The sequence below is a fragment of the Toxorhynchites rutilus genome, chromosome 1, assembly GCF_029784135.1.
Source record: "Toxorhynchites rutilus septentrionalis strain SRP chromosome 1, ASM2978413v1, whole genome shotgun sequence".
Taxonomy (NCBI): domain Eukaryota; kingdom Metazoa; phylum Arthropoda; class Insecta; order Diptera; family Culicidae; genus Toxorhynchites; species Toxorhynchites rutilus.
In genome coordinates this window covers 201869937-201896649 of record NC_073744.1, presented here as the reverse complement: position 1 = coordinate 201896649, position 26713 = coordinate 201869937, and the positions used below count along the sequence as shown (strand labels likewise).

Below are 26713 nucleotides of genomic sequence, written 5' to 3'. Positions count from 1 at the left end.
CAGTCTCTGCAGTCTCTCTGTGTTGTAGTTAACAGAGTAAAAATTCTGAGAATTCTGCAAGTGGAGAAAATCTTAAACGCAAATTGTCTCTGATAAGGATTTTATGTTATGAATAATGTTTCGGCGGAAATGCAGGGTAATTTACAGAAAAATGGATGGGTTATATCTATGATATAACCGTAAGGTTGACGTGGGATGTGGTACCTAAGCGCAGCAATTATTTGTTTGTATTTTGAATTCAATTGAATTCCAAACGTTTGCTTTGTGAGTAAACAGATTGAACCTATGCCATGTAAGGTCAATTCATGCATCGTGATAGATTATGTTCTTGTTACAAGTAAATTTAATGACAGTCCTTTTACGTTTGGTATGATGCCTAGGACAAAATATGTGAACGGAAGAATTATCAAACGATTATTTTATTTTACATTTCCCTCTGAAGTTAGCATCTCTCAAGTGTACGTACTTCTCGAATCGCGAATTTGCTTCAAACTTGAAACTTCATTTGCTTCTAGTGTCTGCACGATTTTCCTAGGTTTCTCAGTTTAAAAGACCGTATTAGGGAAATATATTCTAGGCTGCACTAGGATTGGGCGATCTCGGATCGATTTTCAGAAGATCGATCTTTTCCATTCCGATTTCCGATTTTTTGGATCGATCTTTTTACTCGAGGGAATCGAGAAAATCGATCTTTTTGCTTTCGTTTTTTTCGATCTTACATTTCGACCTTTTTGTAGATTTGTTTTGCTGTTACTGAGGGTATGTATTGTATAGTAACGGCAGAACCAGCGATAGTTACTGAGGGTATGTGTTGTATCCAGTGGATCATAGGATCACTGAACTAGATGTTGACATCAATTCCAGGCGAAATTATGTTTTAAGAACTGGCGCCAAAATTAAGAATCGGCTTAGACTAAATGACAGACCTATGGCACGATTGGCTTTTATGAGATCGTTGTGAGCTGAGCTCTGGGCAAATACTATTTATTGAATTCCTATTAATGTTTTTTTTAAATTAATGTTCTCCCTAATGACTCCTTGACGGCAGATAATGAATATTTTGTAATTGTTTATCTGGACTTTAAAAATTGTTGTGGCCTGTGCTGAAGAACAAAACAAAATGCTTTTGATGTGCTATTATAAATATGGAATTTGTATTCCTTGTTTAAAGGAAATACAACATCTATAGAATAAGCAGATAAATTGGAAAAAAAGTTTTCGATTTTTCAAAGATCGATTCGGCAAAGATCGATTCCTCGGTACCGATTTAATCAGTAGATCGATTCCTACGCCGTTTGGAAAATCGATTCGACAAGATCGATCTTTTGATAAAGATCGCCCAATCTTAGTTTGCACAAAAGCAAGCGAGTACAAAAGTACTCGCAGTTTGCATTTATTTGCAAAGCCGATTTCCCCAGAAAACTTGGTTCTGAAGTCTGTGTTGAGGAAACACATTTCAGTCGGAACAAAAAAACCCCTGACTTGCATGAATTTACGATGCCAATTTCCCGACGCTCCATGGATTAGAAGTCTGTGTTAGGGAAACACATTTCAGTCGGAACAAAAATATCCCCAACTTTGCTTAAATTTGCAATGCCGATTTCCACCAGACACCTTGTCCCCCTACTTTCATGTATGTGCAATGCCGTTTGCCCCAATGCTACTTCATTTTGATGGCTGTGTTGGGAAAACGGTAAATCGGGCCAATCGAAACGAGGCAGTTGGGGCGTTTAGATGACGCTTAACCTTTTACAGTTATTGAATTGTTTATCTAATGAAAAATAACATTTTATTAATTGCGATAGAAACGTAGAAATATTCCCTATCAATTGATGCAAACATTTTTCCGATCCAATAATAAATGTTCGAGTTATAAGCATTCGAAATCTTTCATTTTTTCTGCATGTTCAGTGTTTAGGTTTTCATTTTACCCCCCATATATTCCGGTTAGACGAAGTCCCCCGTCAAAAAACTAGAAGTGGGTTATATCTTTGATATAACCGCAAAGTGGACGTAGGACTAACGTTGACTTAGCAAAAAATTAGTAACAAGCATATAAATCTCAGACATTTCATCTCTCATACACACCACTTCGTTTAGCCGGAAAAGAATTATTAACGCTCAAAGGGGGCATCAATTCTTCCCCGGAAATACCCAGCACAATTAGTACCCACTCCCCAAGCCCCGACAACTGGAATAATCGTTGATCCGGAGTAGGATTATTAACATTTGAGAAGGAATTGATTCCTCCTAGAAAGTACACAATAAAAATAAGGCCTCCTTCTCAACATTTACAACTTCCCAATAACGACGATCGATTGCAGCATTCGTAAACAAATATTGATATGTAATATAATATCCACTACACCATATCATATCGTCTTCTTCACTATCAAATCCATAGTCAATGGCACCCATCGATACCTCGGTTTTCTGCAAGGGAGAAATGGAATTGAAAAGCGACAAACGGGAGAAAGATATGTTGGAAGTTGAAAGAAGATTGGCAGAAAACTTCAGCATTTTATCATTCGAATAATGTGATTATCATACAACTTCGTTTCGCCAGAAAGAGATTATTAATGCTCAAAGGAGGAATCGAGTCCTCCGAGGAAATATACAGCGCAAATTAGAATCGACTATCGATTGCGGCATTCGTACACAAATAATTTTATATCACAAACTATCACAAATTTCGTGTTCTTCATTATCAAATCCATAGTCAATGGCACCCATCTGTATCGAATTATCATCGACACCACGATTTTCTCTAAATACTCCTTTCAGTTCGGCCTGCAAAAACTTTCCTAAACTCTAATGGGTTATATAAGGTAATAGCACGCTCTCCTCGGATACGACGGGCCAGCTGGATGTGACGCGTTTTGCGGAACTGACCTCGGAACTTTCGGCTTAAAGTCGGTTTACCAATCGACCAATTGAAAGTCCTGGGCAATTCCACGAACCAAACGCTGCAAAGGTAGCTTGCGGATCAGCAATTCGGTCGGCTTCTGATAGCGACGAATTTCACGCAAAGAGATGGTATCGATGTGGCTTCTTCACACTTCCTGCGGCTGATGCGCTTTTCCGAGCTGCTTCCGTGGTGCCTTACCACCGGTAAATTTACGAGCTGTCTGCTTGGTCCCGATGAAACGAGTCCTCACGGTGCGAGAGTAGAGGTAGAAATGAACGAAAGCAAAGGAAGCGTCATATTATAAACCATAACAGTATGAAATGTAAATCCCACCCCTTTTATTATGTTCGTAGCATAGCCTGAGAGAGAAATGAATAACATCGAAGTAAGTATACACTAATGTATTTGAATCCGGACGCTTTTTGATCCGGACACTTTGCATTACATTCAATATCATACTGCAGCCATAGAATTTTGTGCATGTTGAAATAATGCGATTGATTAGTAACCATCATGCGATTGATGCGATTGATTAGTAACTATCAATCGTAAACATCGTTTGCCAGTGCGCGTAGAGCGGGAATTCCTTAAGATTCATTGCACCTCTAATAAATTGCCGAAAGACGTGGTCTTACGTTGATCGCACTTGATTGAAAAATCCAAAACGAAATGTATTTGGTCGCAGCATTATATGAGTAGAAAGCAAATAATCGCTCGAAAATTACATGATTTTCGCGATGTGAAACATTTTCCCTTTTTCATGTTATGCATCCAATATTGGATACGAAAATTTTCTACTGATGGGGAAAAATAATATTCAGAAGCTTTCTTGTTAATTGCGATTGATCGAAAAATCACAAAACCAAATGTATTTGGTTGCAGTGGATAGAAAACATTAAAATAAACTCTTTCGCATGAATGTATTTTTCAATTCCCAGGGGAACTGGCAGATAATTTTTCAGCAACGATGATAGCAACGAGAGTTCCGCGTGTGTATGTGTGTGTGGCGGCTGCTCCGATGTTTCAAACGGAACCGTAGCATCAGTCTCCTCCTGATGAATTCCCTTCTGGCCTTAGGTGCACAAACAGGCTCTTGGTGACACCGTTCATCAGCGCTTTCATAATAAACGAAGTTAGCTTCACCACAACAGCGACAACATGCTCCAATCGCTGTTCAATTATAACTGAGCGGGTTTCCGAGCGGCGCTCGCTTATATACCGATTGGTGATTTCATTAGCCTGTTTTGAAACCAATTTTAAGGCTATTGAAACAAATTTTTAGATGAAAAAGTAACAAGTATATAACGCGTAGACACTTTATCTTTCGAATGAAGTGTTTATCATACCATTTTGTTCAGTTGTTTAGGAGCTATCACCGCTCAAAATCTCGGTCTCCGGCGTAACGCTTTCGTTTTCGAAACTTTGATTTTACACCCCGGAATAGAAATGAAAGACGTAGTCCTACGTCAAAAAAATTATGTTAGTATCAGGTCCCACAAAAATGAATGAATTATGTTGGCGTTTGTATTGCGTCAAAGCGTGGTTGCCACATTTCATAGCACGGTTGAGTTTTAGTCAAACAGAGTTCAGAATGCAAAAGTCGATTTTTACCGAATCATGAGAATCATGAGAGCTTTCATCGCCTTGCATGAATACTTTTCGAATGAATCACAACGACAATATAATTCGCTACCAAATTGACCATGAAGTTGCCTGGTGTATCTTCGGTTCTCTACTTCACGAACAGGACACATCAGTTATAAATTCATCTGTTGCCGTGAATCGCTGGTCACTCTAGCGACTGTTAGCACATCGCGTACTGGTCATACCGAAGAGCAGGCCATGGCAGAAGAATGATGTTGGAAAATTATGTGAAAAGAATGAAAAAGATGACCTAACAAAAGAAAAACATAAACAAAGTATTCATTGAATATGCTAATTGTGCAACTTATACTTAAAACTGTTCTTTAAAAGTAACCTAACTAACTTAAATTAGAGCTTATAATAAACGGAAATCAATAATTTCATAGTAGAGAATTGTATGTAAGTGGAACTTAAAAACAAACAACATCTTATGAAACTAAACATATATTTACGTCTCTAGCACATTACAATTAACCTATTGTTACCGTGAGTGAGTGAGGTGCAAAGGGAATCCGACACTGAATTTGTAAGAGAAAATTAATTTATAACGATATACTACACTAATCTAAATAAAATATTCTAGCTTAAGCAATCGCCAAAAGAAAAGTGTTCATTTGTTCATTCGAACATTAGCCGTTCATCTTTAATTTAACAATAAAAATACTAGGAATAATTTAAATGACAGAACCAGGGCCCGAAACCATCGAAGGTGAAAATGAAGACCGACTCTACTCTCCGGAGCTTCACTTTGACTAGAACTGCTTCGGCAGTTGCCGCCAACAAAAAGTGACTTGACTAGAAAATGAATTGACTAGCGTTGACTAGCGAGGACAATTTGACTGGGAAGAATTAAATGATACAGTCGAGTCGGTAGAGAAGATAGCGACTAAACGCCCGACTGACTGTTTAGTTGTTTTGGCGGAGAAACTGCGTGAAGAAGCCAAAGTCATTACGAACTAACTATGGATATAGTCAGTCGGATAGTCAGCTGACTATCCTCAGTTGACTATGACTATGCAGAGCCCCGGACAGAACAACGTTTTTCTGATCGACTAGATTATTTGTTAATTGATTTTCTGAATATGTGAATTTGCTTCATTTTCATTTCCATATTCTCTGGAATCATCGATGAATGATTATTTAATCATATGACATGACAAATAAAATGACATATATGAAAAAGCTGCTGTGAAAAAGCTGCACTTTATTCTGCTCAGTTGCAGTGCTTGCTTGCCAGCGCAAATTTTCACTTCATTTCATAACCTCCCAAATTGCTTGTGAACCTTAATAAGCCCGAGTTTCGCTAATGGAGTGCACAAGCGCTGAAAAGCACGAATTTCCTATCGCAATCAATCAATCAATCAACCGAGTGCCAATATGTAATGGGAGAGGTGTGCGCGCTGCGATTTCTCTCCGTGGTCCATCTTGCACACCTGACGCTTCTTCGCATCAACAGCAGCAGCAGCAGCAGCCCCAGCAACATATACGCGAGATACGCGAGTTGAATCGGCTTACATTTCACCCGTTTTTCCACACTTGCCACAAGAGAAACGAAGATCCGATGCCGATGATGATGATGATGGTATTATTTGTACTTACCGGTAATTAGTTGGAAATAGATCAACCGATATGGCACTGAGCACCGATCCGAGGCAGCCAACGGCGAGAAAAACCACGATCACCAGCAGCGTCAGGTAGAAATCGGAAGTCCACAGTGCAGCGATTCCGCACACGCCACACGCCACGTACCAAATGTCTGTTTGCGCACAGGTGAGCCAACAGAGGGTCGGAGAGCGGGAAGAAATTAACGAAAAAAAAAATAAATAAGAAATTTCAGTTTTATTACAAACGGCTCTTTCTCGGGTGACCCCAAGGGGTCTGGGATTGGGCGGGGAAATTGATATGAGAGACTCTTCGAAGGGGGAAATCATGGCTTGCATTTTGGCCGAGAGAAGAAAAATATAATGGAAATTTATGTCGAATAATTGATGGCCCAGATGTGGAGCGTCGCTTTTGTTGTACTCCGCTTTTTTTTTTGGTTTCACCGACAAATGTAATGAAAGTGTAAATATATAAAAATTTATTGGTTTATGTTTATGAGCTTTGAAGAAGTTCAGTTTCATTTCGTGGTCGACGAGGAGGACGGAGCAATCATTTTCGTTCACTTGGGAGCTAATTGTATCTCATTTTCGTTTGGGTCAACCATTGGTAGTGGGTAGATTCTCATGACAAATGGTAATGCTTTCAAATGGGCAAAAGACTCTTCGATTTGTAGGCTGTGTGAATAGCCTTGAATACTTATTGGGTGTAATTGTTATTCTGTGAGGTAGAGTAAATTTAGTTAATGAGGGTATTTATAACTCAGTGAAAGTTCAACCGAATTTCCCGTGGAGATTCACGACATTTGGCGCAGGCAAGGACTTTCCAACATATTTCTGATTTGATGATTTCAATATATTTTACTGTATAACAAAGCTACTGGGTTATATCTATCATGTAACCGCAAGGTTGACGTAGGACTATCGTAAAGTTAGTACAGGGAAACATCGATATAACGTCACTCGATATAACGTACATTTTACCTCGATATAACGTACACATTTCCAAAGTGTAAAGGAAATTTTTTTTTCAATATTTTTTTCTGATAGAACAATGAATTATCTGTATTGTGATGCTAAAACAAGTTTTGTAACTTAAATCAATCCCGAAATACAGCTGGTTTTGTGATTCCGGATTCTAAATAAAGCTTTAATCAACAGTACGAAGGAAAAAATCATGAGAAAGGCTGGTTTTGTCTTTTGATTGAAGTTATTCATTAAATTTACTAAAACAGCAACACAAGAATGTATTATAGACTACGTTTGTAAGTACGAAGCATAATAATTCGATATAACGTACAATTCGATACAACGTACAATTTTGAAAGTGAAATGTACGTTATATCGAAGTTTACCTGTAATCATTTGTTTGTATTGATTAAATTATCGAATTATCGTTGTGTTTGAATACGCTTTTGTTAGAAAAAACATATTCCGGAGTACAAACATCCATGCGGATACAGAAGTACCTCCGGCTTGCATGAATCAATCATTTCAACTTCAATTTTTTATACTATAGATGCTTCAAATTTGGATGTCCATTCGCCTTCAGCATCTGTAATGATGATTTTCCCAAGCTCCTCGGTTAGGTAGTCCGTGTTGGAAAAAACACATTCCGGTCTGCACAAACGCAAGCGAATACGAAAGTACCCGCTTCTTGGTTTTGAAGTCCGTGTTAGGGAGCCACATTCATTCCGTTAATACAGCCATTCCATGGCAAACCGATATAGTGGTTCTCAAATTTTCATGAAAAGCGGTAGTTCTGTTCTTTATCGCTAAACATTAGACCCGTGTTTTTTAATTTTTTCATTAGGGTGATCATTTCCATTTTAGGGTTGTCCGAAAAATTAACTTTTTTCTCTTTTTTCCAAAAATGACTTTTTTCAAAACTTCATAACTTTTAAACTACTAGACCGATTCAGATGATTGACATATCAAGTTGAATCCAATGATCTATTCTTTTATTCAAAAATGTTGAACTTGCAAAAAAATGGATTTTATTTTCAAAATTATTGATTGTGTTTGTTTTTTTATGGTTATGGTTTTTTTTCGTTTTGAAGTTATGATTTTTTAAAGTCAATCGTTAATTCCACTTCCTCCAGAAATGATAGAATCATCACTTTTGAACTACCTTTGAATCGGTCCATATGAACGACATATCAAATTGATGTCAATGAGATAATCTTCATTGAAAAAATATTACACTTGCCAAAAAATGGATTTTGCTTTCACGATGATTGTTTTTGTTTTTTTTTAGTTTACATGGTTTCGGGACCAAGGGCGCTATTTTTTTTATATTTTCTCTTGAAATTTGAGGTTTTCTGACATAACATATCCAAAAATCAAATAGGTGTTTTTTCGTTTTTAAGTTACGAGTTTTCAAAGTTTAGCAATAGTTTAATGGACAGTAAATAGGAAATTGGGAAATATATTTTTTTCTGCAAGTGTTATATAAGAATAACTTAGTGGCTTCAATTTGATATAACGATGATATGAATCGGCCCAGTAGTTTGATAAAATGCGTTTTTGAAATAAGGAGAAAATATGAACCGATGGTCCACGGTTAACTTTCAAAAATCATAACTTCAAAACGAAAAAACACCTCTTCGGTTATTAAATATGTTAAATCCTCAGCTTCCAAGAAATATATAAAAAACTAGCTGACCCGACAAACTTCGTCCTGCCCAAAATTTATTTTTCGTTATCATATTCACGTTTTCTACTAAGCGCACGTTCATAGGTCCAATCGCAGAGCTGTTCATTGATCGATTTACTAATCTACCCTTCAAAATTACCTTTTACTATAAAATTCCTAGTACTTTCATCAAAGCTCGTCATTATAATATCAGATTATTTTCAGATACAATTCTCGTTCAAGATTTTTCAACCACTTGCAAATAACATGTTTCTCCGTTACATGGAATAAATATTTGATACAGAAAAATATGATAGAATAAAGACAGCCCTGAATCGGACAATTCCTTTCTCGAGTTTTGCTCTTATCAACACATTCGGTGATCCATTTTTATTTATATAGATAGAAGAATATATAGGAGTGCGTTTGATCACATTAAAAAAATCAATTGTCATGTTTGGTTGAAATATGTGTATTATTTTTACAGGACCTCCTCTCCATTTCAGAGGAGGGAGGGTGTCATACCTTCATAAAAACATTTCTCATATTCAAAAACCTTCACATGCCAAATTTGGCTCCATTCGATTGATTAGTTTTCGAGTTATGCAGAAATTTGGGTTTCATTTGTATGAAACCTTAGAGAGGGGGAAGAGGTCTCGAATATCATAAGAACCTTCCCCGACCCCAAAAACCCTTACAAACCAATTTTCATGTCGATCGGTTCAGTAGTTTCCGAGTCCATAAGAATCAGACAGACAGAAAGACAGACAGACAGACACCACTCCATTTTTATATATATATAGATCAATGTCCTGGAAAAAAGGTAATGAAGATGGTGGTTTTTCAAGCGACATAGCATGCGCTGCCATAACTATTTCCCAAATAATAACGTTAGTCGTTATGTTTATGTTTGATTGCCTACCACATCCACGTGAAAATGTTATTTTCTGGAAGTGTTTTATCAACTAAAAACGTACATTTTATTAGAGTTCCCGCTGAATATGAAGCTAATGTGACAGCGTACAGTGCATATTTGTGAAATCACGTCGAAAAAGACGGATAAAAGTGATATTTCCATGTGCCATTTTCACTCCCCCACGTTCATATAAACAAACGAACTTTCATTATTTTAACGTTACGAAGTTGATGTTTTAAAGGCTTTCACTGTCGGTGTGTATGTTGTGAGAAAATAATCGGCATGTAATAAAAAATTAACCGAAAATGTTACTGCTTTCGAGATCTATACGAAGTATGCGACTACTCTCTGGACCTTTTTACTACATAAATAATCGAAATAAGCCTCAATACAATTGTTATCTATTAAAAAACAAACAGTTGAATGATTTCATGAGAATTTCGGCTCAAATTATCATGCAACCGTGAGTACTTTGAACATTGTTTTGTTTCTTCCATATACATTCCATATTGAATGCAAATAATTACGACACGATATCCTGCTTGCCAATCCAGATATACTTCGCCTACTGCTCCACCTCGATATGTACCTCATTGTATATAGATATAGCGCCCTTGGTCCCGAGACCATGAAAATTATGTGAAACAAATACAATCAATAATTATGAAAAAAGCCAATTGTTTTGCAAGTGTTGAAAGATTGGTTCATTGCCTTCAATTTTATATGTCGATCATCGAAATCGGTGTAGTATTTCAAAAGTTATGAATTTTTGGAAATATGAATTTTTCCACATTTGTGGAAATGGTCACCCTAATAAAAAAATAAAAAATATGGGTCTAATGTTTCGCGATGAAGAACAAAATTACCACCTTCGCGAGGAATTCAATGTCGATTTTTATTTTTCGACGAGTTATTATTAGCCGAAAAAAGGTTCGTTTTCAGAATCTTGTTTCTTACATGAATCTTGCACGCCAAAAGCGGTTCTGATTTGACGGATTAAGCGCGCTGCGCATACAACATCCCGTCACCGTGAAGTCAACGTAAAGGAATGAAATGTCAAATATTCTCCCATGAAAATCGTATGGCAGCATTCACATACACCATCACCGGCAACTTTGACGTCGGCAAAATAAGTCCAAGAGAATAGTTGACGGGACGGTGACGGTGACGCTGTATGTGTAGCGCACTTTAGGCTAAACAGACTAACGTTAACCTTTTTTCATGTTCCATATTTTTAGCTTTGAATGAGAAACGAAAAAGCATTTTCGTTGGACTTCAGAGAGAAAGTGAAATTCCGACACATCCCTCTCTCTGAAAAATATTTTGACGTAGGATTACGTCTTTCGGGAACATATTGGGGTACAAATTGAAAATCTAAAATCGAGCACATCGTGAAAATTGTACAATTTCAAACGCTTATTGCTCTGTCATTTCATGATGGATTGATGAAATTTTTGCGTCAATCGATTTCGGCACTCCATAACAATGTTTTATATTGGAGAAAATAATATATGTCATTAAACTAACTATTGAACAATTGAAAAATCTCAACCCCTATCCTAACGGAAATACCCACTTCTGATTGGTCGAAATAATTGACGACACATGCGGCGGACATCAGAGACATCAGAACCAAGCTGCCTGGGGGAAATCGGCATTGCAAATACATGAAAGTAGGGGGAATTTTTGCTCCCACCGAAATGTGTTCCCTAACAGAGACATCAAAACCAAGCTCCCTGGGGGAAATCGACATTGCAAATATATGAAAGTCGGGAGTATTTTTATATTGCAGGTAAAGTGAGTGATACAATTCATTCTGGCAAAAAAAAATTCAAATTTGGAACTTTAATGTTGGTTGCTTCGTGAAATTTCATATCAATGACAAATCGTGTATTAACGATGTAATTCTTTAAACATATGCAACAGATAGCCTAACGGAATCCTACGTCAAATATGTGGTCGTGTCTCGGACACAACCATCCTGTGACTTTTTTGGTGAAAAGGACGAGGCGAAAATTTGAACATTGCACAACTCATAGAGAACTAGATTGATTGAGTAAATACTTATCTCGCACCTGAACGAGAATTTCTATCTCTGATTTCAATTTGACTTACAATGCCAACTACGATCTCACAGCGTTTGAGTGAATGCTTTTTGGTTGAATGGAATTTCGTTAAATATTAAGGCCGTTTTATATTATCCAGCACGTAGCGTAAACGGCACGTACCGACACCGGCAGACAAATACATGATGTATTCATATCATCAGGCATAGCAACTTCTCTGTACGGACCGGCAGCGCAGACGAAGCGGAGAAATGCTACTGGTGATTGAACCGATGTCGTACCGAAGAGCGACGAACGCACCCACACCACGAACTTCGACGTTTGATTTGTATGTATGGTGCTACTCGCCCGTGTAGTTCGTGCCCGGCACCGGCAGAATATTCTTTTCAAGAATTCCTTCATGCATTTGTCTGAAACGTGCTGTGTATGTCCGGAGCCGTTCCGCTATATATACGCATACACATTTGAAACACACGCAATAATATTTGTCTTGCATGAAACGTGCCGTGCCGGTTACGCTACGTGCCTGATAATATAATATTACCTTTAGAGAATCGCATTGTTGCCAGTAAAAACATAAAATAAAAAAAAATTCAAGTGAGTTTTTTTAAATTTCGGCTAAAGCATCCTAGAACGGATAATCAAAAACACTCGTAACACACTTACTCAGTAGCATCTTCTTTCCGACCACGTTTATGATGGCTCCATTAAGCATGTAGCCCAGCAGGAAAATGATCCCCATCACGGCGGTTATTACGAATATGTTGGCGTCAATGTGCACCGGACAGTTGCCATTCGCCGTCTCGGATCTGGAACGGTATATGAACGTATCACTCAAAATTCGTCTCGCCTCGAACACAAACTGTAGCCTACGCATTGGCAGTCCGATTGTGGTGAATAATGTCCACCACCTGGCAGATCGTGATTTTTTCATCCTTGTAGTTGATGTACGTGTTGAGAATGTCCGGCATCCACATAAACAGCCCCGAGGAGGCCATAAAGAGGCCAAACATGAGGAAGGCCGCCCGCACCGTGTTCCCGACCAGGGGGCTCCGGAACAATGGGACCGTCTGTTCCCACACGTAGCGCAGCCCGAGGGTGGATTTGCGACGCATCTCGTCCGCGAAGGCACTGTCTACGGCATCCAGGGCGATCGATTTCACCGGGAATGTCTATAGGTGTTGCGTACGCGCGGATAAGTGCAGAGACGCGGAGAGTGAGAGAAAATTAATGAGCGAGTGGATGAAACAATTCCACTGATGTTGCTCAATTGATGCTGATTAGGTGCGGAGCACCTTTCATTCAATTATCATTATAACGATTTTCACACCAATTTAGCGATTGTTATTGTTATCGGATAACTTACGTGTTCAGGTTTGCCTTGGTTCCATCGGTACATCTTGGCCAGAATTTGGACCACTTTCTCCTTCTCGCCAATAGTCAGCAGGAACTTGCCACTTTCCGGCAGATTCAGGATTCCGATCAAGATAAGCACGCTTGCGAGGGAGCTAAGAAGTAGATAAACGCGCCACAAAGAGAACCGCATGTCGAGTGGCTCGATGTAGAGATTAAGTGTTGCGTCCAGCGGAATTATGAACCATGCCACCACTGGCAAATAGATCATCCCGAGGGCCATAAACATCCCGGCGTACGATACGACCTTGGCGCGAGATTTATCGGTGTGGAACTCCGCAAGGTACGCGTAGCAAGTAGCTGCGTTGCCGGACATGCTGAAAAATTATTGATCATGAAATATACTCCCCTTCTAGCCCATGGTATAGAAACTCACAAAAATCCCACACAGAATCGCGTTGCAATCAGCATCCACACATGCACCGAAAAGCTGGACACAATTGCGAACGCCAAGCCGCAGCTGGTTGCCAGCAGGATAACCTTCCGGCGACCCCAGGTGTCCGAGAGGAAGCCCCACAGATGGGAGCTGACCACCACCCCACAGAAGGCGGCCCCATTTAGCATGCCCTTGTCCGAGTAGCTCAGATTGAGATCGCACTCCGCCGCGGAGATGATAAATCCGACGTTCAGTGTTTCGTTGATAACACTCATCAAACAGAAGCCGCACACGAACAGCAGGAACGTGTGGAACTTGCCCTCCCCGACCAGCTGCAGGGCCTCATTGTAGCTGTAGGCTGGCGTCTTGCTATCATCGTAGGTGGTCACATCACGCAGGTGGACGGGCTGGATCTCGTACCGGTCGACGTTCGTGCAGCCGTTCTCTGCGATCAGATCAAGGTAGTATGGTTAGTCGAGATAAGCGAGGAGAAGTTATGGGGGCGGTTATTCAGACGATCAGGTGAACAACAGATAGCTGGAATGTAATTTACGGGGTGTTTGTACAAGAGCGTAATGCATCAGGCCATGTGTGTAATAAATGTCGGTGAATGTCATTATCTTGTTAAACAAGGATAGGTGGCTCACAAGACGGCGCCAGTGGTTGTATGGTTAGCGTAACAGCCTCACAATCCGATCGGCCTGGGTTCAATCCCAGCTGGCGTCGTTGGGATTTTCTGAGGCGAAAAATCTCTGGTTACGTCTTCCTTCGGAGCGGAAGTAAAAGAAGTTGGCCCGGCTCATGAGTTGTTGAGTCTGATAGGTAGGAACAGGTGGAGTCGCCTCCCTGATGTCGGTGATTGGCACTAAAGTGGCGGAAATAGGCCGACGAAAAATAAGCGAAGATAAAAAAAAAAAAAAAAGGATAGGTGAGCAGAAAGAAGAAGTTTTGTTCTTGGGAATGACATTGAATTTGACGTTTGACATTTAAAGGTCAACTATTATAGTGAACTACAGATGACTCATTTTAGCGTGGCATAAGAAAGTTTTAACATGCGACAAACACGTTTTTCGCACAATTTCCTACATAAATTATATGATTTCCCAAAACTGAACGACATTGTAAAATTTCAGAAATTTCCCGCAATAATCATAAGTTGGAGAATATTTCACAATTGCGTGTGCCTGTTGTCAGTCAAATAGTTTTGTGATGTGAATGTATTCTTGCGAAGGTTTTTCTCAGTTCCTTTTCAGAACATATAAATGAACTTTTTTCTAGACCGTTATCACGACACAGTGACCCGCTACAGAAAAAAACAACCCGAATTCATAAACTTTTTTATAGCTGAATGGTTAGAAATATTTGGATGATAATTAAGGTAATCTCTTAAATGGAAGCTTACATCCACCGTTACTGAACAGCATTGAATAATTTCAATTTAGTTTGAAATTTTGCATGTGCTATGTAAATTTGGTGATTTTTTGTTGAAACAGGCATGCCATGGAAAAAAGTCCTCTGGAAACTTTCACTATATCTTGCAATGAAACATTGACGCACCCCTTGTTATTGGTGTTGCTTCCTGTCAAAGCTATTTGTACGCGCCATTTACGTTCGATTCAAGTTGTGCTTCAGTTGCTCATCGTTATATAGCATCAGTCGCGGTGCAGTGCTGAGAATTTGGACAAAGTACCAGAAGATCGGATCTGTGACTAATAGAACCAGGGGTTACACATCAATTGAATATAGGCTACCCAAAATCAAAATCAATATGGCGTCATTTGTTTATCAACATATCATTTACGAGGATTGAAATCGAAAAATGCGCTGCTTTATTCTAACTGCATGAGCGATTTTCATATTTCGGTTTCACATGGAGGTGTTCACATTTAACATGGAATTTAAAGTTAGCCACTATTCGACTATATAACCGGACCGAGTTGTAAACAACAGTAATTGATTGAACCAAAATGTCAGTAAACCGCAGCAATATTGGGTACACTGGCAATATGAGGGATTTGACGTTTTAGTCGTACCCCTGGATAGAACGCGTAGAACAGGTTTGTGGAAAACAGACCGTCACACTGATTAAATGATCATCCGAGGAATCATAAAAAAATCCATCGGTAACCATTTGATCTTTCAAGGAAAAACCTCCAGCATTCAGTATCCGACTGTACAATTAGCCGCAGGACTAGGGAACATGGATTGCAGAGCAAGTTCGCTCGTAACCTACCGTACATCAGTCCCAAAAAAGAAGCACGGCTATATCTCGCAAATATTGTGCCGGTATTGTTCTGGGAACGTGTTTTGTGAACCGAAGAATCGAATTTTAAGATCTTTAATCTATAATGACGAGTGAGAGTTTGGAGAAAATCAGGTGAAGCGCTACAAGATTGTCATCTACAGTCTCCGGTAAAGCACGGTAGTTAGCACAAATTTAGACCACAAAACTGATACTTGAATATAAAAAACGGACCACCCAACATCATCACTCTGTTCCTTCGTGTAAACACAAATCCACTTAGCCAGCCCAACGGAAAAACAACGCGACAGTCGATTAGCCAGCTCAGCGAGATAATGCAGAGTTCCCGAGAAACGATTCCCGATTTCGGATAAACAATCTCACGGCTCGCCACGAAAGCATAAACAATCCCACGAACAGGATCGAACAAGAATATAGCGTCCATTATAAATAGCAGGGAAATTCAAATGTAGGATTAGTATTAAGTTGGAAGCGAATAAACGCACAGTTGTGCTCTAGAAACCAAAAAATCGTTTTTTTTGGCAAGTGTTAGTATGTAAGTAATAACTCGGTGGTGGAAACCGGGCCGGAGTAGGAATCTTGGCTCAAATCACGGCATAATGACAGCTGACATCTACATTGACACCTACAATGGAAATCTTCGTGAATCCGTTGCAAAAATCGGCGTAGACAAATACTTCATTTTTCAACAGGACAATGATCCTGAACATACTGCCAAAAAACGAAGGCTCTCAAGTCTAAGCAGATGAAAGTTCTGGAACGGCCTGCTCAAAAGTCCAGATTTGAACCCTATACTCTGTCCAACTTCTATAAGACTACCCTGATTCTATATCGTTGCAACACAAACAGTTAGAATTTCAACAAGATACATTCATACATTGTTGAATGCTTAGAATAAAGTATATTTAACGTCAATTTCGTTCAAATGAGTTGTTTGTTTATTTATTGTGCCTAAATATGATAATTTCAGCTGTCCAGTTTCTATAAGACCGCTTCAAAATTCATAAGTATTATCAATGAAAAAATCATAACGATCGGCTGATTTACATGATTTACATTGGTAACCTTGCCATTTCGAATAATTATCCAACACGAATTTCCAAGGTTATTAGGAAATTTGTGTTGGAAAATTATTTACTAAATTCTGCTGAACGCATTTTTCGATATTTTTCCATTTTTCCGAAATTGCGACCTTGAGCTCTTCAATCGCGGTGTAAAGTTCTCCCTCAGTGTAGATTCTGCGTACAAGGATCCCCCCTAAGAATTTCAACAGGATTCAAGTCTGGAGAGCGAGCCGGTCAGTCCAAAAAAATAAGTTTTTGGACCTTAATCTATTGCTTAGTTTCCTTGCTGGTATGAATAGTAGCATTGTTTTGCTGGAATGTTAATTTTTTGTGACGGTGGATACACGGTAGGAGGGAGAATTCCAGAACAAATATGTAATCTTTGAATGATGTGGAAGCTATTTTGATGCTTCCGGTTGCACAGAATCTCGCCCCAACCATGCACGAGTCTCCATCAAAATTCCTGGTTGAAAAATACTGTTGAAGAACTTTTATTTATGGTATATAACAAAATGTATTTTTTGAAAATATTCTTTGTCATGATATATCTTGCCTCACTGTCGGTTCATGTGAGCTTTGGCGGAGCTCGGACGTCTTCCGATGTGAGATGGTGTAAGATGAGGAGTTTTAACCTTTTAAGCCCTCTTTATGTGAGGAATTTTTACCAAAATTTGACGAATTGTCACCCGAGCAGTTCAGTAGTTGAAATATTGCTTTATTTGTGAGGACTTTTCCCTTCGGCATTTGCCAGATTTAATTGATCAAAACAACTAAAACAACGGAAAATGTAACTGGTCTTATAGAAACTTGACAGTTAAAAATACGAAAACATTCGTTTACGCTCAGCGCTTGCACACACACATATGAAAATCATGCAGTGTATGGTAGTCACCAATACCTACACACTCGAATATAAATTGAAGCATTGTTTGTTTACAATGACACAAAGCAGCAAGATCATCACCTGGTCTTATAGAAGTTGGACAGGGTGTATTGAAAATCTGTGTGCTATTCTGGACAATAACGTGGACAAAACTGGCGTAACGAACAAGGGCACGTACTTCACAGCATTATCGAGAGTCTGGAAGTAGGTTAACGTAGGTTAACTGATGAATTTGGAAGCATACTCAAAAGTTTTCTGGAGGCGATTGACGCTCATATTCCATACTGATGATCTCAAGTACAGGCTAAAAATTAACCTGATGTAACAAAATACACCAGGCTAAAAATGAACATATAATTTATTTGTTAATACTGCAACATCATATTTTTTTTCTGAATTTTTAAAGTGGATTTTTTTCTTGTCACATTGTTTCATGGATACATTAGAGTAGTGCGGGGCAAAGGTGCGCACGGGGCAAAAGTGCGCATTGGCCTTTTTGAAACAAACGAGCATAAAAATGAGGCAACAGTGTATTCATTTGACACATTATTACACCAGCAGCTTATCAATATAAACAAGATACATTTCATGAAATTGGCAAAAAGTTATGAGGTGTGAAGAGTTTCGCGTTGTTTTGATCTATTTTTTTCAATTTTGAGGGTGACGATTTAGTTACCAAAAATAACTGGAAAGTTCGAGACTATATTGTCGAGGTAATCTTCATTTTATAGTAGATAATAGCGCGTTTTCGCTTTTGTGAAAAAGTTGCCTTTTTAGAAATTCGATTAGTTGAAAAATTGCTTGCGGGGCAAAAGTGCACAGTGGCTGTGCGCTGCGCTCCAGCGTTTTGCTTTCGAAAAAATATTAAAATTTTCAACCAAATTTTGAACAAGACCCTCAAAAAGCAAAATAATTTGAAGAAATGCACTCCAGAAATTCTCAAAATGGCCCGACAGAGGCTACGGGAGGGAGTCTCGAAGCGTCGGATTGCAACAGACCTCGGCATTTTTGAATCAGCTTTGAGGAAGAGGCTTATATCAGTAAGTGATTTCTTTCCCAGAGATTCGGTGCGTGCACCTATGTAAGAATTTGATTTTCGGATCATTCATTCCGCTTTACTGTCGATGGAAACAAATCGATCGCCCTCAATTTATGTGCGTTACTTTAAGAATACATATTTCAGTGGAGAAGATCAACGATATAAAAAATTGTGGATCTTCGACCGGGAAGCTCTCTCAGGAAGTTTAAACTTTTTGTTCATGAATACAGAATACATACGCATGATGGGCGGAAAGTTTAGAGATTATTGAAAATTGTAGAACAAATTTCTTTCATTTTAGAAAGTAGATGTAATTTCTTAGAAATTTTTATCTAATGTGTCCACGTGGGCAATATCTATACCCCCCCCTCCCTCATCGTAGACAAGCGTGAACATTTTGTACCCCCTAATTCCCTAAAGTTGTCCACGTGGCATATGGGCCTTCCAAGATTCGATGGTTTTTAAATTGAATTGGGAATTTTCATATTTTTAAGATGAGGGTAGGTTGATATGCAAATCTACCTCACCAAAAAATACAGCTGGAAGCGAAACGAGTCTTGTTAAACAGTAAATAAATATTCGCGTCGCTGGTATGAAATATTTTTCATATTATATCATATCGATAATTTTGAGATAGACGTTCGCGTTTTGGTACAGTTTTGCTATAGCAGTTAATGCGATGCATCGTAAGAAAAGCAAAGCTAGTTTGTGCTGAAAAAATGTATCACAAAATCAAACAAAATCAAAATTTCAAAATCAAAGTTTGATTTCCAATTGTGCTAAGTTATTTCAATAAAATTCGAACGAATAATAATTTGCTAACAAACAGCATTGTGTGAATGAACAGAAGTAAACATACTGGTGTGCGATCGTATCGAGTCCAATCAAGTTGCGCATATGTGAAAACTAAAAACACAATTCGGCATTGACAATATTGGGCTTATTGTGGCTTTTCTGTGAAGCGAAAATGTCTAAAAATAAAAGCAAAGGAGTATAGGTCATGACCATTTGAGCATCGAAAATATACAATAATTGGAGAGTGTTTCTGTATTTTTGCATCACCCAGACACATTGTTGTTGTTTTCATGCGCCTCATCCACGATCACGATCAGTCATCCAGGATTACATTACGGACTACAGCGGCGATTAGGCTCCCAAATGGTTTTCCTAACTTTTCCTATACTCGCACAAGAGTCTTACAGACCGAGAATCAATGAGGTGCCTGATCTAAATGACTATTAAAACTGCATGAAGTTAAAGAAAAAATATTTTCTGCGGTTTTTTCATTCAATTATATCTTTTTCTTTGAATAAATACCAATAACGCCGAAAAATACACAATAGCATTATTACAGAGACGCGTACAGTCTGTGAGTACACGAGTTACGATTTTTCGCGCGAATGCAGGAGTGTTAAGGACGATAGTTAGAGTGCGCCGAAGCGAGTTATTAGAAATTGCATTTGCGAAAATCATTCATTATTTAGCGAGCAAGCGGAGGTTTTCCTCGACGCGGAATCGCCTTAGAAGGGACAGTTGTGAATGAAAGATGTAAAACTGCACTTCAATTGTGATCCTTTTCATTCTCAGATCCAAGATGGAAACTTGAGGAAAAGGTACCTCGCGTCGGCGTTCCTACCATTTGGGTGAAAAGTGTTTGGGTATGATTGAATCACACGTGAGCATTTTGATTTTATGCGTTGTCAATGGTGGTATATCGCTGTGGTATAGAATCGCCTGTGGCTGCAGTGTATTTGTCTAAAAAACAAAAATATAAGAGGTTGTGTCCACGACACGACCGCATTGTTGACGTAGAATTACGCTGTTATTTTATTCAAGTCGCTTGTTTATAACTTCGGATATTATTTTATAATGCTGTGAATTTTAGAAATAACTGTTTAGTAGAATGGTTTGATCGCCCTGAAATGGTATTTTAAATTGTAGAATCAGTTGTTGATAATTCATTGATGATTCATTATCGCCCTTGCAGAACAATACCCTAATCCTATCGTATGTCACAATTTGTTTCATGTCATTGCATTGAAAATTTACCTCGAATGCTATTCCGGTGGCCTTTTTCGCAATTGACATAGACTCGGCTGCAGTCGATTATATACTTGTTGCACCAGTATCATTATTCCACATCGTATAACTGCATCCATATATCTTTGGCACCGTATGGAAATAACAACAAGAACAATATTCGCAAGTATCAAATATCATGCTACCTGTTATTTAGTATTGCCTCAGTGGAATCGCACCTCTAGGAATCGTTCGTACAACGTAAATCAAGCGCCAAACAAGCGTTTGTTATAGCATGCATAGGGAGCCATACATTGGTGGCTCAAAGCTACTAGAAATATAAACACTTCTAATCATTTTGCGCTATTCTCAAAAAAACGCTTCTGTTAATATTGGCTGGTCTTGAAAAAAGTTGCATTACTTTCTCATGCTCAAGATAAGCGCAGCTGTCATCCTTAATGGAGAAAGTTTTGCTACTGGCGAGCGAAACCAAATCACATACAAAATTCCAGAACGACATTTACTTTCATGGTGACTAAATAAACGAAATAATCTCTCTCTGTTAATCTCAACAACTTCGAAAAGAGTAGCATTGCTGGATATTTGCCTCAGCAGAAATTCATTACTAATGCCCTAGCGCAAATATTTCCCTCCCACTATCTTTCCTCCTTGTTTAAATTTATCATTACGGCTGCATAATTCGCACCACCAATGCACACGGGAGCAGATACAAATGGGGTTTCAGCGTAGCGAAGATGTACTATTTTTACGTACGGGTTATGAAGCACGCACGCACGCACACAAATATCCATATATCGATGGATTGAAGCATCTAACACACTTATCTCCGTTTTGCGCTCTTTTCAACAGCCTTTTCTATTAATATTGCCTGTCTAGATTAGCTGTTAGCTGTTAGCTGTTAGTGGAAAGAGTTTTGCTACCGCCATGCGAAACCAAATCAGAGGCATAATTCCAGAACAATTATTTTCTTGGTGAGCCGACGATAGCCTAACTTGATGATTCCCCACACAAAAACATTAATGCAATGGCATCAGTTTGCTGCAATGATTGCAATGCAATGCGAGTGAGTAACATGGTCGCGTCCACCCCAATTGCTTTAAGAAAGGCACTCGATCCCTCGCCATCCAGCTCGCCCAGCAACGGTGTTGTCCAGTCGGTGTCTTTACGAAGAATGAACGTTTGCCTCAATTCAATTCTTTGTTTTTAAGAAGCTTTAAACTTTGCAGTTCATCGCCTCTAAACTTGCCTCAGCGAGATCCACTGTTTATAGGCACTGTAGGCAAATATTCCTCTTCGTTCTTCTTCTTTTCCTTTGTTCACGGAGATAGTGATCCCCGATAATTGTTCGATTAATCGAATACTTCCTACAGAAATCGATTATTAATCGAACGAACACTGCACAACCAATAATCGGAGCGAACGAATAATTTACGTCGATTAATCGATCCAAACTCAGAGAGAAAAAAACGTACGGCCGCTGCAGTTTTATCCTGAAAATAAATCATTATCTTTGACGTTCCCCTAAGTTCGTAAACAAAGCTTAATGCCGTCAACGTGAATTGAGCTTCGTTTACGACTTTAGGGGTGAGTAAAAGATAATAATTGATTTTCAGGCGGAATGAACACTTTTTTGATTTTATATGGCTTTCTAGCAAATGAACTATTCGATTAGCTGATTAACAATTAATTTCAAAAATCGGGGATCACTACACGGAGACTTTAAATCTTACGATTTCCCCTTCGTTGCTCGTTACTGACAGCTCTGTTTGGGAAATCATACAAATGGACAGAACAAATGTATGGGGAAATGAGATTGCTTCCAATTTTCGTCAATTTAAACCAAATACAGACAATGGGTAGTAATGTATAGCATATCAAACAAATTTTAGAGAATTTCCGATTCGATTGGTATGTAAATCGTGAAAATCCGTTTACAGTAAAAAATAGTTATTAACGTTAACTTTATTTCATAAAAACGTGACCTGTTTTCTGATTTGGCACCCTCAATGTAAGACGTAGTTCTACGTCAAAAAGATGAATTAGCTTGTGTATCAATGTATTCCATCTAACCATTCTGTTTAGCGCTTGAACCAGAATGATCCTTTCAAGAATGACGCAATTATGTGCCGAATTACCTCAGTAGGACCCTTGAGAAATCGGCACTCATTTGGTCGATTGTATAATCTCAGCGAATTGTTAAACGAGCGATCGTCAAGATCGTCAAGGTCATCATTATTCGAGGTTCGATAGCATAAGGAAAGTGAACTCAACTCTGTTATTGTTTTAATTTTGAAGAAGTTTTATTTTGATCTGATAATGGGATAAATTTTCATTCAGTGAACAAAACTGTTATACGCTATCCGTTTTGGAATGGTGTCACTTTATTCAGAACGATCTATATTACGACCGTAACTTTGAGTTGCATTACCCATTGATGCATTCGTGGATTCATCCATGTGCTCTTTGTTTTGATTCGTTCCAGTAATAAGGAACTCTCGCCCTTGCACTGATGCATTTTTGCGTTCTCCACATGGTGTTGCACCAGTGTCAATATCAACACTCAATTGATGATAACAAGGAGCAAACAAATTGGACGAATGGCATGGCATGGTGAAAAATTAAATCCACAACTGCATGTCCGTACAATGTTGTTTCATCGAGCGGGAAGAAGTAGCAAATGTAATGTTGAATGACAGAAAAAACTATTACATAAAAAGAACTAATCGCTTTTGGTTTAGAAGCAAAAACTCAGGAAATCCCTATCAGACGTACGCAAAAAAATAAGTTTTTTTTTGTCAGGACAGGAAGTGATAACGAAGAATGATAGCAAAGAGTTAGTTTTTTTTCTTCTTTTCGAGCGGGTATTTTCAATTGAAGGTACGTAACACAAAATAAAACTGTACGCACGAGTTGATAATCAGTTTGAACTTGACCCAGCATATGTTAGGTTTCAGTCCAACAAATGATAATTCTCTAGATATTCTGCTGGATGACGTTGGAAACACTGATAGTGCCACAAAATTAGGATTTAGTCACTCACCAATAAAATATTTTATACGTTTCAGTAGTTCTTTCATTTTTTAGCCAAATATTGCACGATAAAGCATTCGAACAGTCCACACACTTAACTACTCTCAACTATTCCATCACCAATTCGTTCAATCAACAGTCGCAAATCTGTGAACATTTATACCAACGCTGATTTATTCTTTCTCACAAATTGATCCGTGCTTCAATCACAGTCGTAACAGCAATGATCACCGCAGTCGAGGAGCGATGATCCTCGATCCCCAAATGAATCCCCTGATCGGGAGCTCACTCATCTGGGGAGAATGAGCGCAAGAATTATCGCAAAATTCATTCCCTCAAGTAGTCATTCGAATCCCGAACCTACGTCAACAGTTCGAAGAAAGTTCCCTGCCGCAAACGTATGGACAAAATTAATGAATGAAATTGGTTTTTCATTGGCGGCATTTTTGTGTTTTCTAAACACACAGATAAGCGATAAGCGGCGGCGGTAGCTTTTGGCAGACACAAATTTGTGATTCGCTGGTTGCTGCTCCCTAGTTCCCACTGCGAGTGCGCGCGTTTGCGGTTTAGTAGTAGAACGCTGGGCTGGAAGCTGCCGACAGAGATTGAAGAGTTATCAACGGGTCATCGGTTCGCTGACTCTTGCATGAGACAAAAAGTTACTGGATGTTTGCGGTTGAATAATTGTGATGACAGTAATCGTCAACAATTTGTGGTTTTGTGAAGACTAATTTCAAAACATAATTGAGGAATTAAAAAAGCAGGAAGAGAACGAAAGCTGCATGCATCAGTTCGTTACATTGATGAACCAATTTTCTGTTGCTGCACGCAACAGAAGATAAGTTCATTAGATTTGAAACTATGTCAACTCCGATTCGCATGATCCGGATTTCCCGTGAAATAAGATTATTCGAATGAAATAGCATCGAAAATACAATCTAATAACGAGAAACAATTCAAAATATTTACTTTCGTTGACTTTATTGTCATTCGTCTGAGCCATTTTCGTATGTCACACTCAGCCAATTTAGCCAGCACTTATAGAAGTCTCACTCTGGCTCATAGCACATCACTTTCACCAGTAGTTTACCAATTTCCAATTGCTCTCCAACAGTAATAGTTCAGACGTAGTTTAGGTTCTTATCGGCTGCATTGCTCACGATGCACTGAGTAGAATCCATTGCAGAAACTAGCAATGCGATCCACTTGCCACTTGCCACGCTGGACCCGATCTCTTTCCTGTTCGCAGTGACGACGCAATCTTGGTGCAATTTCTTCCAGGGTAATATCTCTTGATGCGACTTAAGTTCTAGCCTGGCGCATCACTCATTTTTGTCAAGCCAAATCTGTCTACTGTCCGAAATTTGATCTAGTTTCACAATTACTGTGCGGACGTTAATTTGTGTTTTTCTTCTCTTCTGCAGCATCGCTATAAATAATCGTCGGCTCAGTCGGAGAATTAAAATTAGAAACCATGGGCAACCGCGATTGCTAAGGAAGCCAGCCGAAACTCGAGTTGTCTTATCACATCGGACGAAAAGGCGTAAACATCGTTTGTTTACGGATTTTTTATTCATTCACCGGTAGCTTGTTTCGGTGGAGCTGGTAAACAACAAACAGCCGCAGATAATGAAATGTACTTTTGTGCAGAGGAGTGGCATTAAGGCAGTTAAGTAGGCCCGTCATTCTAAGTAGATCCACTACTCGTTTATATGGAGCTGGATTTGCAACACCCATCAAAGAAAGTAAAATGTTCGCATCCATAACATCTTTTAAACAACATGTTGCCTGCGGCATTTAAAAGGCATTTGAAAGGCGATTACACACACAATCATTTGTTGAGTTTCATGCAGGACTTAGTCATCCGTCATCCGCGAATTAATGTTGTACATTTAGTTACAATGAAAATCCGGAAAATACTCATCGTTCCAACGCTAAGAAGCTTAGAATCGCAAACACTACCGTGTCTCATGTTATAAAAATCATCGAGAATCATCTCAACGGATGAAATAAAGAAAGGGCTGACCTTGAAAATGGTCTGAGGAACCCAAGATGTCCAAGAAAGTTTTGAAAGCATTCGAGTGCTAGCCGAACATATCAATTCGGAATGTGGCGTAGCATTTTGTACTTCTGGTACGATTTGCGATTATTGCGATGCGATGCTCCTCCAATTTACTCTAAACTTTGAAAAAACGACTAACAGTATCAATATGAAACGTTTACAGATGCTTAGGGAATTGACTAAAGGGTGTGTCACATCAAATTGCATCACGGAAAAAACGCTGTAGAAATTTAAATTTTAGGAATTATATCTTCAGCTTTCGCTTATAATCAGATAAGAGTGTATAGATCACGTTAGCCATGCTTCACTGTCAATTTTTCGTAAATTTGGAAAAATGTCGTCGAACGAAAAAGAGCGTCGTGAATTAATCCTGTGCACTCATTTCGAGAATCCGGAGTTGTCACATCGGGACATCGGTAAGATGCTGGGAATCGTCCAATCCACGGTCAGCAGAGTACTGAAACGATACTTCGAGAACCTAACCATCGACCGGAAGGTGAAGAACGGCAAAAATGGATGCTCCGTCAGTGAAAAAGATCACAAGCGCGTAGTTAAGCAGTTTAGACGTGATCCGAGAAGTTCGGTCCGGGATGTCGCCAATAAGCTAAATTTGTCAAATTCATTCGTCCAGCGGACCAAGCAGCGGGAGGGCCTGCGTACATACAAGGTTCAGAAGGCTCCTAACCGCGACGAAAGGCAAAACATGGTGGGGAAGACGCGAGCCCGGAAGCTGTACACCGAAATGCTGACGAAGCCGCATTGCCTGGTAATGGACG

At 39.0% G+C, this 26713-nt stretch overlaps 1 protein-coding gene across 4 annotated transcripts in view; it reads right to left on the bottom strand.

The window, feature by feature from the left end:
* LOC129763320 (synaptic vesicle glycoprotein 2C) overlaps positions 1-25246 on the bottom strand; it is a 53965-nt gene extending 28719 nt beyond the window's left edge. The window contains exons 1-7 of one of the 4 annotated variants that reach the window (XM_055762294.1): positions 24845-25245; positions 20855-20968; positions 13557-14001; positions 13134-13497; positions 12641-12939; positions 12434-12576; positions 6152-6308 (exon numbers count right to left, since the gene is read on the bottom strand). In XM_055762294.1, coding sequence (XP_055618269.1) covers positions 6152-6308; positions 12434-12576; positions 12641-12939; positions 13134-13497; positions 13557-13831 — 1238 coding nt within the window. In that variant the 5' untranslated portion in view covers positions 13832-14001; positions 20855-20968; positions 24845-25245. Of the gene's footprint in view, positions 1-6151; positions 6309-12433; positions 12577-12640; positions 12940-13133; positions 13498-13556; positions 14002-20854; positions 20969-23885; positions 24118-24844 lie in introns of those variants that run through there. The other 3 variants (XM_055762275.1, XM_055762284.1, XM_055762265.1) reach the window with 3 other exon arrangements.
* Between the last annotated feature and the right edge of the window lie 1467 nt (positions 25247-26713).